General features: G+C 48.6%; 1 protein-coding gene across 5 annotated transcripts in view; it reads left to right on the plus strand.

The window, feature by feature from the left end:
• The window catches only part of NCAPG2 (non-SMC condensin II complex subunit G2), a 125,822-nt gene that overhangs the window by 51,640 nt on the left and 58,712 nt on the right, over positions 1 to 15,470 (plus strand). For all 5 annotated transcript variants that reach the window (XM_045003348.1, XM_045003350.1, XM_045003351.1 and 2 more), the window contains exons 11-12: positions 11,625 to 11,750; positions 12,765 to 12,944. In XM_045003348.1, the coding sequence (XP_044859283.1) occupies positions 11,625 to 11,750; positions 12,765 to 12,944 (306 nt within the window). The remainder of the gene's footprint in view (positions 1 to 11,624; positions 11,751 to 12,764; positions 12,945 to 15,470) is intronic.

The following is a 15,470-nucleotide window of genomic DNA, read 5'->3' on the forward strand; positions in this document are numbered from 1 at the left end:
CACTGACATGGGCTCGGTCTGGTCAGCAGCCGGACTGAGGTCGGCTGCCCCCGGGCCACTTCCAATGTCCCCCTCTTGTCCTACCTGGTCCACGGCGTCTGGCCCCGGGAAGTCCCACTGCATGGGTTCCTCACAACCCTGGCTGGGGGGTAGATCGGGTAGTTCCGTGGGGAAGTCCGGCCAATCCTGCTCCGGGGGTTCCTCGGGGTAACAGCACGGTAGCGGGGTAGCTCCCACTGGCTCCTCATCGTAGGTAGCACAGGGAAGCTCCGGCAGGTCTTCCCAGTAGCGGGGTAGGGTGCTCTCCGGTCAGTCCAGGCAGCTCCCCGGGGCTCCAGCGGTTCCTCCGTCGGGAGCTCCCTCAGACAGGTCTGCTCTCTCCTGTGGCTGGGCACTGACTGGGCTGGAAGGCCCGGCTTTTATCCTTCCGGGTCGCCGTCTGACCCTCTGAGGGGCGGGCTCACCACGCTGTAGCCCCGCCCCTTCCTGTGTCCGGGGCTCAACCCTCTCCGGGGAGGAGGGGAGCCACACCGGCCCGCTACAAGTTAGTACCTTAGTGTTAAATTAGTTAGCTTGATAGTTTATTTTTGCCAGGTGTAATGCATTCATTGGGTTTCAAGCATTATCGCTTGTTTGCTGGGAGTTTATAGCCCAGTGATAGATGTTTCCACGAGGATCAGCAATAACAGTAGCAACAATACCGACAGTATTCCCAGAAGTATTTCTGGCTGTCATAAGTAGTTAGTTAAGGGTTAAGTTCTACCTGAAAAGGGTTAACACAGACCTGGTGAAACACCTGACCAAAGGACCAATCAGGGAAGAGAATTTGAAAATCCCAGAGAGCGGGAACTTGGGTCTCTGTGTTCTTTGTTCTGTGTTCTTAGCCGTCTGGAACTACACCAGCCCAGACGCTTAATCAAGTCTGCTCATCTTTCTGAACTAATTTCTTCTATTCAAGCTAGTGAGTGTTAGAAGTACTGGGTAATTTCATATAAGAATCCTGTGTCTGCAATTCTGTGTGTTTGTATTGATTATTCGTAATTTTGCCTGTATTGTTTGTACTGAGGAAAAGGGAGAAATTTCTCCAGGGATTAATAAGATTAGACCCTATGAATGTCTATCTTGGATTCATAGAGATTGTGTATTTTTTTTTCTTTTTTTTATTCTTTTAATAAACTCTTTTAGGTTCAGGACTTGGTTAAGTTCCTTACCTGTGGATTCAGGGGAAGGAAGCTAGGCGCCACTCTGTGGAGACAAGGGTTGTCTCCAAGCAGAGAAAGCAGGGAAGGGAGAGGGAAGTGAAAGGAATCTTTCTCCCTCTGTGATTTGATCTGTGCTTCCCCAGGAAAGTCTCTGGAAGGAGGAGGGGGAAACAGAGGGGTGTCTCGATTCACCAAATTAATCGAGTGGTGGCAGCGAGAAGGAAACCCACCCTAAGGGTTAGGGTGGGGGGAGAATACCTGCGGGTCCCCATCTTTGAACTCACAAGCTCAAAGTGGGGGTGAGACCCTAGGACACCGGCAGTCAGATTATCCACTTTAGAGAGAGATCTCAAAGGAGAAGACCTTCTAATTTCAGCCAGCTGGCTGATCCTTCATCAGCTTTGTGCAAGCAGCCAATACACTGACTCGCATCTTTGCTTCTTTGCCTATTGTTGTTTGGCTACATAGTATGCTACTGAGGGCATTGTGCACCAAAAAAATTAAAAATTCCACACACAATATTTTAAGATTGTACAAAATTCTGCAAATTTTATTTGTCATATAAATGTGGAGGCTCCAGCATGGCATTGGGGAGCACAGACCACTGGGTGCATAGAAGTGGGAGATCACTGTGCAGCTCCCATCCAGGACACGGACTCAGCGGTGAGGATGTGCCCAACCTTGGCACAGTTCAAGGTCCAGGCTTGCCCCAGAATTATCCCAGGGCCCTGCTCCTCCATGCCACGTGAACCAGGTGTGGGCAGGCAGGCTCAGCAAGGCAGGATCCAAAAGTGGAGGGGCTTAATGTGGGGGGAATCCAGGTGTGGGTTGAGAGGGTTCTGTGTGGAGCAATCTGGGTGCAGGCAGCTAAGTGGGGAATCCAGGTATGGGGAGGATCTGGGTACACGGGTTTGTTGGAGGTGGGGGAGTGGCTTCTGGGTGCAACAGTGATGGGACTCTGCAGGAGCGTCCAGGTGAAGGGGGGGGTTGAGTGGGGGAGGGGAGGATAGAGCTCAGCAGTGGGGTCTGGGTGTGAGGGGCTTAGTGAGGGATCCAGATGCTGGGGAAGTGGGGCTCAGTGTCATTGGGATCCAGGTGTAGTTGGTTGTGGCTCGGTGACGTGGGAATCTGTATGTGGGTGGCTCAATGGGGTAGTCCAGGTGCAGGGGAATGGAGCTCATTTGGAGAGGGGTCTGAGTGTGGGGGGGGTTGGCTTGGTGAGAGGCTCTGGATATGAGGGGGTCTGGATGCACGGGGGTTGGGCGGATGGGGGAGCAGCTCCCTGTACAGGGATCCCTCCCCCTGCAGCTGAGGAAAGATGGGTGCTGGAAGCGGGGGGGAGTTTGCAGAGCTTTCTGCAGTTGTGGGAGATATCTGGGGCCACCCCCAGAAGCCACATACTGCACAGCCGGGAGTAGCAGCTGAGCCTGGTGCAGGGTAGGAGCCACCAGCTGGGTCTTCCCCAGTCCTGCCTCCTGTCCCACAGTGATTTACATCTCTGCTGGCTGCCCTGGGCACCTGAAACATACTGCTGGGGATAGTTGCATGACCGCTCTTGTGGGCTTCCCTGTCAGAAAGTCCTTTTTCTGTGGGGAACCAAAAAAATCTACAGGGGACATAAATTCTGCGCATGTGCAGTGGTGCAGAATTCCCCAGGAGTAAAAACTGTATTATCCGGTACTTTATCAACCAGGAAGCTCTATTAACTGGCATTTTTGATATCTCCCAATACAAATTTTCAGTCTAGTAACCGGGACTAGTATGCTGCCCAGGAGGTGAGGCAATTGCACATTCTGCACTCTTTTTTATGCAAAAGAGGCAGAAGACAATAAGCAAGCTGATATCAGGGATTTATTCAAAAAGCAGCTTCCAGGGTTTGTCATAGGGTCATGACATATTCAGCCCAATCTCCTGCACTGTCTACATCTATAATGAGAATTGATGTTGATAATGATGACACTGAGGCACTGTAAGATCCTGAAGTGCCTTCTGAGTCATCAAAGAAAGATTAAATTATGTTCAGTATAGTTTTAGTGTTAAGTGTATTTTTAGTGATCTGAGTGTACACCATGCACTGCCTATAGTGATCTAAGATAATCTACTGTATAGAAAATTTTACCTGTATACACCTAAGTGCTTCAAGAAACCAACCATTCTACAGTGGAGTAGTACTACTGGATTGGTGAGTACCTGTATACTATTTTATTCTTTCTTGATTTTATTGTATTCTAATTCTTTGAAAATTGGTATTCCATTGGTAAGTCTTAGTTAATGGGCATTTTTTGATTAACACCCCCAGTTCTCCCCCAACATGCCAGATAACCTAGCCAAGTACAGTAAAATATTTGTTAAGTGCATTCACCAAACTATTAATGTCAAACTCGTTGTGGTTGGGGTGTGTGTGTGTGTGTGTGTGTGTGATGCACAGATCATCTACATAGATAAAGCATCTTTTTCTGGGGTTGTGTAGATGTTGTATAATGTAGGTGCTAAGACAATACACTTTGGGAGGCCATTCTTCTGTCGTCATCATCATCTTTGTTTGCCACAAAAGTTCACAAAGAATCTTTAGTCCTCCAGTATGGTCTGTGTTAGTTTCAGAAAGTGGTGGTTATTTGTTAATGTTAGTACCTTGGCAAGGAATCCTCGATGATTGACTATCATAAGTGGCTGAGAGATCAACAAACACTGCTCTCATAATTAATCCCCTTTCATGTCCATCTTTAATATGTTGTCAAATTCAGAAGCTGTACAGGACAGGACCGACCCCAGCAAAAGCCAGCCTGTGTTTGATAAGAAGTGGTTCAATAAGTGGTGGAAGGCAGAATAACAGTAGTCACTCAAACAATTTTAAAATATCACACAGGAGTGAGATAGGTTGAAAGTTTTTTGGGTTGGATGGTTAAAAGGAGCCACTCCTTTGGCTTTTCACCAGATTTTCAGGAGCTTGAGCTGGATGAAACTGGTATTGAACATACTCAGGAGCCACTTCTGTGTATGTGGTCTGAAATTTTTGATCTGCCCAGTTCCGATGTCATCTTGGCCTGCTGCTTTCCCCGTTTTCAAGCATTGATGCCAGCATCCAATTCCTTCAGGGTGAAAGACACTGTAAGATCTAGATTATGGGGTATATCCGGGGGTATTTGCTGGAGTAATGACCAGTTGGAAGTGGTCTGCTTAACCTTCCCATTGAGTAGCATTGGGTGGGCGATCTGATCAGCTGAGATGTTGAAATGTCCACTCATCTTTGTATTGTCAGAGCTTATGTATGGTTGACCATGCTTTTTTGCTGTTATGGGTCAGATCCATGGATTTTTTTATCAAGTTCTGCTAGGATTTTAGGCATTCTTGAGTAATTTCTGACAGTAAATGTTTCCTAGCAGCTATTGTCATAAGCAAAGACGTGGTCTTAGAATTTTTGTATGCCTCCTACAGTATAGCTGACTGGGGTGTTAGGCAGGGGTTATTCCTTCTGACAAGGTAGGTTTCTCCTAGCAGAGCGACATACAGCATCGATGAAGTGGATGTAGTTCTTGGGTATTGGTTCAATAGGTCTGACAGCTATGTCAGCATCGTTGGAGAATGCCGGCCAGTTTGCTTTCAAAGTTGAACTCACATCAGAACCGTGTAAAGATAGGAATGACAGCAGCATGTACCTCAATTCCAATAGGATGATGATGTGATCTTGGAATTGGGTATAGCACCAATTTTCTATGTGTGAGAGCTAATGTAGTGCTAACAAAGGCAAGGTCAGGTTTATACTCTCACTTCTATGAGTGTGAGTATAAACACAAAGCCCTGGATGACACAGCACTGGCTAGGATGATTTAGTTGGGGTTGGTCCTGCTTTGAGACCACCTTCTGAGGTCTCTTCCAACCCTAATTTTCTGAGATTCTACCGGCAACTGTTAAAAGAACTATGTAGCTTCAAGTGATGAATCAGGCTTAACTGATGAACACCTGCACACGTCACGTCCATTGTCATTGTTCTCTGTATAGCTTTATTGAGTGGTATGGCTGGTGAAATCACCAATTATGATTCATATGGTATACTTCGTTGTTGTGTGGGCGGTCTGAAGAAATTGAAAAGTATCTCTGGCAGGTAGGTAGATGTTATAGAGATCTCTTTGAGCTCAACGATGAGAAACATGATAATATTCTCTTCCGTTTTGTAGGTGGATTAATGAGTTGTTGGCTTTTTCAGTTGTGTGGGGCATCAGTCGTTTATGACTCTCTCTCACAAGCCAGGAGGCACATAGTTCGGATTCATAGGTCTCGGATCAAGACTATTTTAGGGTGTCCAGAACTTCTTGATGAGTGAATGTACTGAACACCAGGAATGCAGGCAGCCTGTATATTGGTGAATGCAGGGAGAGCAAATCCAGGTTGTTCTTCTTTGAGTGATGGTCCCTATTGTATTCCATTGTGGGTTACACATGCGCACTGTGTGCCTGGAGTTGGAGAATTTGAGTTGCTGGTCCTGATCTGTTAGGGTTCTGGGGTGAAACCCCTTGCAGATATTGCAGTGCTCCTTCAAATGGCTCTCCCTCAAACAAGATGTATGTGGGTTGCTCCTGGACATAGACTTGCCACAGTCCTTGCAGACTTTAAAACTTAGGGACTGAGGCATGTCCCGGGAGAGTGTTGGGGTGAGGGGCACAAATGGAACTTCTAGAATATAACTATTAAAACTACTGACTATAAACAACTGTATACCAAGACACTGCGAAGATGTGCTTGCCCAGGCAAGAGCTAAGGGTGTTCCAGCTAGCCATCACTGGCATTAAGAAGGAACTGAGAGGGTGGCAGGTTGGCAGGGCCCTATATTGAGCACCATGAGCACATTGACCCCCATCGGCACCCAGGCCGACCGGACGGGTACAGCTAGGGGAAAAATCTTTTGGCTGCTATGCATGCAGCGCGTGCACACCTAATTGGAATGGACATGAGCAACGCATCTTGAACAGTTACAAGAAGGTTAGTAATCGTTTTTCTCTCCAACTCAACTACTTCTTTCTTCCACTACCTCTCCTACCTTGGGTGATGTACAAAATCTGATGAAACAAGGCAACAGTCATTCTGATTGCCTCCTTTTGGCCCAGACAGTTCTGGATCCCCAATCTCCTGCACATGTCATCCCGTCCACTGATTACCATCCTGAACTTCCCCAATCTTTCTGATCCAGTACAATGGCAAGATCAGGCATCCCAATCTATGTTCACCCCACCTCATAGTGTGGTGTTTGGATGGGCATCAACTATAGAACAGGCATTTCCTTGGCAGTACAAGACATTCTCTCTAAGACTAGGAAAGATTCCACTAGAAGCCGTGAAGATTCCCCAAATCCTGGACTACATTCTATCTTTCAAGACATCAGGTTTCGCTCTCAGCACATTCCATCCTACTGTGGAGGGGTTACTGTTTTTACATACCTGCTAACCGCTGGATTTTGGAAAGGCTTCCTAAGAACCTTTGCAGCCCTGCAAAAGATTGCGCCTCAATAGGACCTGAATCTGGTACTCTTGGTATTAACAATTCCCCCTACCCCCTTTTTCAATGAATGGCATCTTGCTCTCAGTCCTTCCTCTCCATGAAGGTCGCCTTCTTTGTTGCTATCACTTTGGTGAGAAGGGTTTGGGAACTCGGAGCTATAATGGTGGACCTGCCATTTATAGCATTCCATAAGGATAAAGTTTCCTTATGCCTACACCTGAATTTTTTACCAGCGGTGATCTCCCAGTTTCATATTTACCGATCCATTCACATGGATGGATATAGGCTTCATTGCCTTGACATCTGACAAGCTCTGGTCTTTTACCTGAAGAGAACAAAAATAATCACAAAGTCCCTTAAACTGTTTATTGTGATAGCATTGAGAACCAGGGGACAGGCCATCTTCACCCAGAGAATCTCCCAATGGATTTCCGGCTGCATTAAACTCTGCTACCAGCTGTTGAATCTTCCTCCCCCCACTGGCATACAGGCTAGCTCCACTAGAGCTCAAGCAACGACCACGACATGCATTCAGGATGTGCCTTGCGTAGACATATGTAGAGCAGCCACGTGGAGCTCTGTCCACACATTCACAATGCCCTATACCTTGGTCCAGGACTCCGCAGCAGATGCCTCCAATGTTCCCTCTAATGTTCCCACCAGTAGAAATAAAAAAACTAGATATAATATATATTTTTAAAAAGTTAACATAGGGGTAATTACTCCTAGGCATTTTAGAACTCACTACTCAAAGAATTAAATGTAAGCGTGAGAGAAATAAAAATTATGAAATACATAGACCAGTCAAAAAACTAAAATAACACAGACAGAACAGCAGTTGCCAGCAAGCTCTGTCCATCCCACTCCTGGGCCCTGTCATGTGTTCTCTCTCTCCTCCCCCCCACCAGCTCTGTGCAGATGGGGTAGGGGGACACCCTGACATCAGTGCCCTCCCTCCCCGTTCCTACTCTACACAGCAAGCAGGAGGCTCCCAGGAGCCTCTGGCCAGGAGCTCCAAGGCAGAGGGCAGGAGCAGCGCAGCAGTGGGTGGAGGGGCACCTTAAGTGTGCGGCACTTGATAGACTGCTGGGTGGCCGTGCAGCTTAGAGGGAACTTAAGATGCCTTGTTTGGCACTGTGATTCTTCATATGACCCTTCCGTCCTTATCCTCACACCCTCCTCCAGCTTAGGTACTGCTTGTCAATCACCCACGATGGAATACAATAGGAACCATCATTCGAAGACGAGAAGGTTACTTACCTGTAACTGAAGTTTCTTCAAGACGTGTGGTCCCTATGTGTGTGCCACTTCTTGCCCTCCATCCCCTCTGCTTCAGATCTGTCAGGAACTTGAGATGTGATCAGTCTCCCCCGCCCTTTGTCACCTTGGATGGAAGCACAAGGCTTGGGTTCATGTGCAGACCGTCGGACACTGCTTTTAAATTCTCTGACTCTGGGTGCATGGTGTGCATACATAGCCCACAGTGGAAAACAGATGGGGACCATGCATTTTGAGGAATTTCCAATTACAGGTAAATTATCTCCTCTTTAGGAAGCCTTCCTGAATGTGAAAGATCTTTTCAGTGAAGTAGAATGGTAGTTCTGATACAGGCTGTAGTCTCAGGATTAATGAAGAAGCAGTTTACCCGGATAGTTCCTTGAGGTGAGATTTGGAAACTTCAATGGAAATAGAAAGGAAGGTTCACTTGTTGTGTAATTCAGCTTCAGCATAGGCTTTGAGACATATGTTGTGTTCAGCCTTTGTTTTACATCATTGGCACTCGAGTTTCTGTCCTCTCTCCATCTGGCACAAGATGTCAGGAAACAAAGGAGATCTATGTAGGGAATGGGAAGGAAGGGACTACTTAGGGGCCAGCATGCCCCTCGTTGAGAGAGAACTTCTGGTGAATCCTCACTGAATGCTAAACCTCTTTTTGAGCAAACATTTCTTATTCTTTTCTGAAAAAGGATAAAAATTTGGTTTAATTTTACCCCTTCTGTACATTATTTTAATCTAACCTTGTTTGCTGTATACCACCTAACTTGGAACCAGTGATAGCTTTCATAAACAGTTTTACCATGATGTAAGTTAAGTGAGTATCACAGTAACAATATAAGAGTGATTTGTTTTGTAAATGACAGAAAAATATGTTCAGGTCTTCTTCTTTAGTTACGTGAGCATGCAAAGATCATTTTGCTAGCCCATCACATTGACTGTGTCACCCCTTTCTTTGCATTGCTCCCCTGACTCCCCCTTCTCTATCACATCAAACTTAAGCTATTTGTTTTTACTTTGAATGCACTTCATGTCCTGTCCTTACCCTGATTCGCTCTCTGCTATCCTCTCTGTTTCGCTATCAAGAAGTTGATTCCCACCTCCGATCAGCCTATGATGCCAGCCTCAATCTCCCAGTTGTTAAGTTTCCAAACAAGCATCTTGGTGCTTTCTCCCACGCTGCTCCTCATATTTGGGAGATGCTCCCTGTAAACATCTGCAAAACTCATTTATTATCCACCTTCAAAGCCCTCCTTAAAACTCGCCTCACCGGTCGCCAACCAGAGTCAGTCAGCAGACTCAGGCTCCACCCTGGTCACCAGAAGGGCAGTGGTCTGAGTCGAACTGGGAGTTCAGCTCCTTGCCAAGAAGAGGTGATGCGCTGTTGACTCATGAGACCGGCACGGCACCTGCAACGACAACATGCAGCAGGGGCAGTGGCCTGCTCAATGGCTGTATTGGAACCCGTCGGTCATGCCAGTAATGCCGGTCCTGTGTTCCCACTAGCTCTCCCTGGCCACCTCGGACCAATCGGCCCTGACACCACCAGCACCAGAATTGGAATGCAGTGCCTCATCCAATTTGGGAACAGCATGCCGAACCCCAGCACCTAAAGAGCCGTCTCTGGAGAGGGATGGGGAGCCTGCTCTTCCACAAGTGGTGCAGTCGTTGTCATCGTCCCTGGATGAAGCAGTAGCGGATCCCTCCCAAACGGACAGTCCCCCCGACAACTTGAAGGAGCACCAGGCCCTCCTTAAAAGGGTGGCTGCTAACTTTAACCTACAAATTAAGGAGGTCGCAGAGGAGTCCAATGACCTCTTCAGTGTTATATCCTGCTCCACCCCAGCCCTGTTCATGCTGCCTGTCCACCTAGGGGTCCTTAAAATTGTTAAATCGGTGTTGCAAACCCCCTCTTCTATTCCACCAACTTCTTAGAAGGTGGAAAAGAAGTATTACATCCCTGCAAAAGGGTTCAAATACCTCCTACACGCATCCTCCAGCAGCATCACTGGTCGTGTCTACTGTGAATGAAAGGGCCAGGACATATACTTACCTGTCTTCTTCCCAAAGCCTCATACGTCAGATGAAGAATGCAGGTTGGACACCCTGGATGTCAGGAGGCCCTGGCCTTTTACATAGATAGGACAAAGGTGTTCCATAACGCAGTTGTTCGTTGCAGTGGAAGACAGACTGAAAGGTCGCCCTGTGTCTGCTGAAAGGATTGTGTCCTGGATCGCTGCCTACATCCACTACTGCTATGAGCTGGCGAAAGTGCCTCTGCCAGCAGTTGTGACGGCACACTAAACTAGGGCACGAACGTCATCAGTGGCCTTCCTGGCGCAGGTACCAATCCAAGAGATCTGTAGGGCCACTATCTAGTCGTCTTTCCACATGTTTGCATCTCATTATGCACATACCCAGCAAGCTTGTGATGTCGCTGGCTGTGGTAGAGCAGCGCTGCAAGCTGCGTGACCATGAACTTTGAGCCCACCTCCATGGACACGGCTTGTGAGTCACCTAGAATGGTATCGACATGAGCAAGTACTTGAAGAAAAAATAGTTACCTACCTTTCGTAACTGTTCTCATGTCCATTCCGTTACGCAGCCTCCTGTCCTTCTGTTGGGGTCGCCGGCAAGAAGGAACTGAGAGGGCACAGGGCTGGTGCCACCTAATATACCGACACATGAGCGCAGTGCTCCAGGGAGTGCCACAGCTGATCCTATAGATACCACTAAGGCAAAAATCTCAAATGACTGCGCAAATGGGTGCGTGCACACCTAGAATGGAATGGACATGAGTAACACATCTCAAAGAACAACAGTTACGAAGGGTAGGTAACCGGTAAAGCTACTGAGGATTCTTGTGTTTTCTAGGACCAGGGCTATTTTCAGTCATTTCAGACAGCTATAGGAGATACTGATGCAAAAATGCTTACTTATTGTAAATTCTAATTTTAGGTTATTACAAGATTGCCTTTTCTGAATTTAAGGAATAAATTAAACTTACAAATTATTTTCATACACATACTATTTGAAGAATATGATGGGTGATATATTTGTTTTTGGTTATTTGTTTAATTAAATGAAATGTTCAAACTAATTAAAGAGATCCCTATGAAATTTCTACTTTTTGTCAAGTAGTGACAAACACCAAAAGTGTCAGAGGATGACCTTTTTTCTCCCTCTTCGCCCTCCTCCGGCCCTTGATAAAACCACCAAGTATGTTTGCTTAAATTCAATTTCCATGTTCTGAGCACTAGTTTAAGGGTTGAGACCAAAGTACCACCTTTTATAGCTGCAGCATCTCTACTCCAGAGCACATGTTTGAAGGCCTGTAGCAGTGCTAACTGACTTTTAACTATTTTAGACCTACACAAGATGGCACTCCTCCAAGTGTGAATCCTCTGCGTCTTTGAAGCCAATATGCTCTGAGAACTTAATTTACAGCTAACCTAGAATTTACTGGTTGGGCAGAACTGTGAGATGTAGAAGTTGTTATAAATTGTTATGTTTAATCCAAAATTACTTTATTAGAATTCCTACTTGATTAGAAGTACTAAACTGATAATGGTGATTTGAAGAATATTTGTCAAATAAGTTTTAATAAAGAGTACCAATTTTATGAACAATTTCTTTTCTTCTCCTTTGTAACAGGCCAGAAACTCAGAAGTTCGATCAAATGCAGCATTATTGTTTGTTGAAGCATTTCCTATTCGTGATCCCCATTTTAAGAATGAGGATATGGATAATGAGATTCAGAAACAGTTTGAAGAACTTTTCGTAAGTTTTCATGAAGACAATGTGAAAACAAAATGTTAAGTTAAATATTTAGCAAAATTTACTTGGCAGTAAGACCATTTGAAATACATATACTGCAATTAATGGCGTAAGGGGATTGAGAATGTTACCCACAGGAAAGAGTGCAGAAATATGCAATTAAATTCCTTTAACCTTGTGCACTCTCTGATTTCTGGTGGAATAGCAATGTTTTGGAAAGGGATCTAAATGCTAATGAAGTGGGGGTCTGGGTTTACAGTAACTGAGCTACAAGTATGGTTCAAAAACCTGAGAGAGCTTGGAAAGCCAGATGGCACTGGTTGCATACATTCGTGTCCTATTTACTCAGGATACTATGAGTGAATAGGGCTCTACATTTGATTACTTGACGTTGTGGTTCTACAATGAATGCCTAATATTAGATATCTGCAGCTCCTATGATAGAGTATCTAAACAGAAGTATGGGGGAGTTAAGAATTAAAATAATGAATTAGAAACATGAGGGCTGGCCAGTTTATTCTTAAAGCAATGTTTTATTCTGTTTGGGAAAACTTATTGTTGTATTCACAAGAATAAATATTTGATCACTGAAGATTCCTGGAATTTCCAGGTTTTAAGGTTATTCCCTCACAAACAGTGAACAGTGAGACTTGACAATTAGGTGCATAAAGATGAACCTTAGGGGTGAGATTTTCAATTGTTTAAGTGACTTTCATGCACAAGTCTCTTTGACTTTCACTTTTGAAAATTCTACTCTCAGAGCGTAACTTTAGGGTGATGTTTTTGAAAGTCATCACCAATATTTTTATCTTACTTTTGTTTTCTATCTAAAATTGTTTAATAGCAATAAACACTCATTTGGCGAATATTCCAGATATGGAAATATTTCATACTCTCACATCTTGTATGGTTTGGTTAAATGCAAATAGCGATGATTTTTGTTTCTTATTTTAAATATCAACAGACAGCATGACGATGCATACATGAAATTTGTTTCCTCTTCTTCTTTGTGTATAGAGTCTTTTAGAAGATCCTCAGCCATTGGTCCGCTCTACAGGGGTACTTGGTGTTAGTAAAATAACATCCAAATACTGGGACATGATTCCTGCAACCATCCTTGCTGAGCTTTTAAAAAAACTAATTGGAGATCTGGCTTTTGATGTAACTTCAGCTGATGTTCGTTGTTCTGTTTTTAAGGTAAGTTTAATATGCAGACTTTAAAAACTTGTATTGACAGTAAATTTTTAGGTTTTCCTTGAAAGCATGTGACAGAGGTTATTAAGGGTCAACTTCAGTAGAAGGCGTGCTTTTTATAAAACCTTTTGATTTTTCTCCAAGTTGGTCTTTGCATAATTTCCCTTGAGATGTACTTCCTGGTATTTAAGTTTTGCAAACCTTCTAGAAAAAATGCCTTCTGGGAATGAACAAGCAACCACTTTTGGCACCAAACATTTAGAGCTGAGTTTGAGTAGCTACGTGATCTCTGACCACCTCAATTCCTCTCTCTGGCTATCTGAAGTTGGAAAGATCTCCTCTCCATGCTCTTGGTTTGGTATTTTGACCAAACGTTCTTGTTCAGATAACTATAAATAACTAAAAATTTATACTTAATCACACAACTGTGTAGAAAATGTTTCCAGCTTGGTTCCAAGGCATCATGTGTGACCCAGAGCGAGAGACCTGGAAAAAAGACTGGGTTTAAGTGTTGTGTTTTGTACCTCACTGTCAGTCTTCCCATGGTTGGATGCATATATTACTGTCTGTGTGTAGGAGAAGGCTGTTCCCCAGATAGTTGTTCAGTATACCAGGATTGATTGGTCAACTCCATCTAACAAATGTCAGAAAGAAAGACTGACTTCCTGGGCATAAACATGTACTCCTCAAGTACAAGAGATGAACAAAAACACTGCCTCAGGTCAGAAGATCTTACGATATAAAACCACTTCATCTGAAATGAAAAGAATTAATAAGATATTTTGAGTTGCTCTTTAATACAGTCGAACCCATTTATCTCGACCTTGGTTAACTTGCCAATCCTATTAAGTCGACGTTTTAGAAGTGGAACCGCCAAACTCCCTCTTTGTCTTATCGGTTTCTCATCGGTTATGTCGATTCTTTAATCTCGCCGAACCCTAATATCTCGAGCACAGAAGAGCGCCGAATTTGCCACTTACCGGCAAACTACTAACTCCGGTGGCGGCCCTGCCCGGCTCCTGCCGCATCCCTCCCCGGCCGCGCGACTCCTGCCCTGGCCCCGCGTCCCCGACCCCCCGGCTCCCCAGCCCTGGCCCCGCGTCCCCGACCCCCCGGCTCCCCAGCCCCGGCCCCGCGTCCCCGACCCCCCGGCTCCCCAGCCCCGGCCCCGCGTCCCCGACCCCCCGGCTCCCCAGCCCCAGCCGCCCGGCTCCCCGCGTCCCCAGCCGCCCGCTCACCGGCCGCCCAGGCCTGCGTCCCCAGCCGCCGGCCCCCCGCCCGCCCGCTCCCCGCGTCCCCGACCCACCGTGTCCCCAGCCGCCCGCTCCCCGCGTCCCCAGCCGCCCGGCTCCCCGCGTCCCCGACCCACCGTGTCCCCCGCCGCCCGCTCCCCGGCTCCCCAGCCGCGCGGGTCCCCAGCCGCCCGGCTCCCCGCGTCCCCGACCCACCGTGTCCCCAGCCGCCCGCTCCCCGGCTCCCCAGCCGCCTGGCTCCCCGCGTCCCCGACCCACCGTGTCCCCAGCCGCCCGCTCCCCGGCCGCGCGGTTCCCCAGCCGCCCGGCTCCCCGCGTCCCCGACCCACCGTGTCCCCAGCCGCCCACTCCCCGGCTCCCCAGCCGTGCGGTTCCCCAGAAGCCCGGCTCCCCGCGTCCCTGGCCGCCCGGCTCCCCACGTCCCCGGCCGCCCGCTCCCCCGCCCCGCGCAACCCCAGCCGCCCGGCTCCCCGCGTCCCCGACCCACCGTGTCCCCAGCCGCCCCCCCGGCTCCCCGCTCCCAGCCGTGCGGTTCCCCAGATGCCCGGCTCCCCGCGTCCCTGGCCGCCCGGCTCCCCACGTCCCCGGCCGCCCGCTCCCCGGCTCCCCAGCCCCGCGTCCCCAGCCCCGCGGTTCCCCGCGTACCCGCCCGCCCGGCCCCGTTTCGCCTGCCGCCCCCCCCCGGCCCCGTTTCGCCTGCCGCCCCCCGCCCGGCCCCGTTTCGCCTGCCGCCCGCCCGCCCGGCCCCGCTTACCCGGTCCCCGCTTCGCCTGCCGCCCGCCCGCCCGGCCCCGCTTACCCGGTCCCCGCTTCGCCTGCCGCCCGCCCGCCCGCCCGGCCCCGCTTACCCGGTCCCCGCTTCGCCTGCCGCCCGCCCCGCCCGGCCCCGCTTACCCGGTCCCCGCGTCGCCTGCCGCCCGCCCGCCCGGCCCCGCTTACCCGGTCCCCGCTTCGCCTGCCGCCCGCCCGCCCGGCCCCGCTTACCCGGTCCCCGCTTCGCCTGCCGCCCGCCCGCCCGGCCCCGCTTACCCGGTCCCCGCTTCGCCTGCCGCCCGGCCCCGCTTACCCGGTCCCCGCTTCGCCTGCCGCCCGGCCCGCTTACCGGGTCCCGCTTCTTTGGCTGCCCGGCTCCGGGTCCCCGTCCACGGCTGCCCGGCCCCGCTTCCCCGTCCCGCTTCGCCGGATCCAGCCACGTGCAGGCACCGCGGTAAGGGGGCAGGGAGGGGGTGTTGGAGAGAGGGCAGGGGAGTTCAGGGGTGGGGGGGTGGATAGGGGT

This window comes from Mauremys mutica, chromosome 2 (genome assembly GCF_020497125.1).
Source record: "Mauremys mutica isolate MM-2020 ecotype Southern chromosome 2, ASM2049712v1, whole genome shotgun sequence".
NCBI lineage: Eukaryota > Metazoa > Chordata > Testudines > Geoemydidae > Mauremys > Mauremys mutica.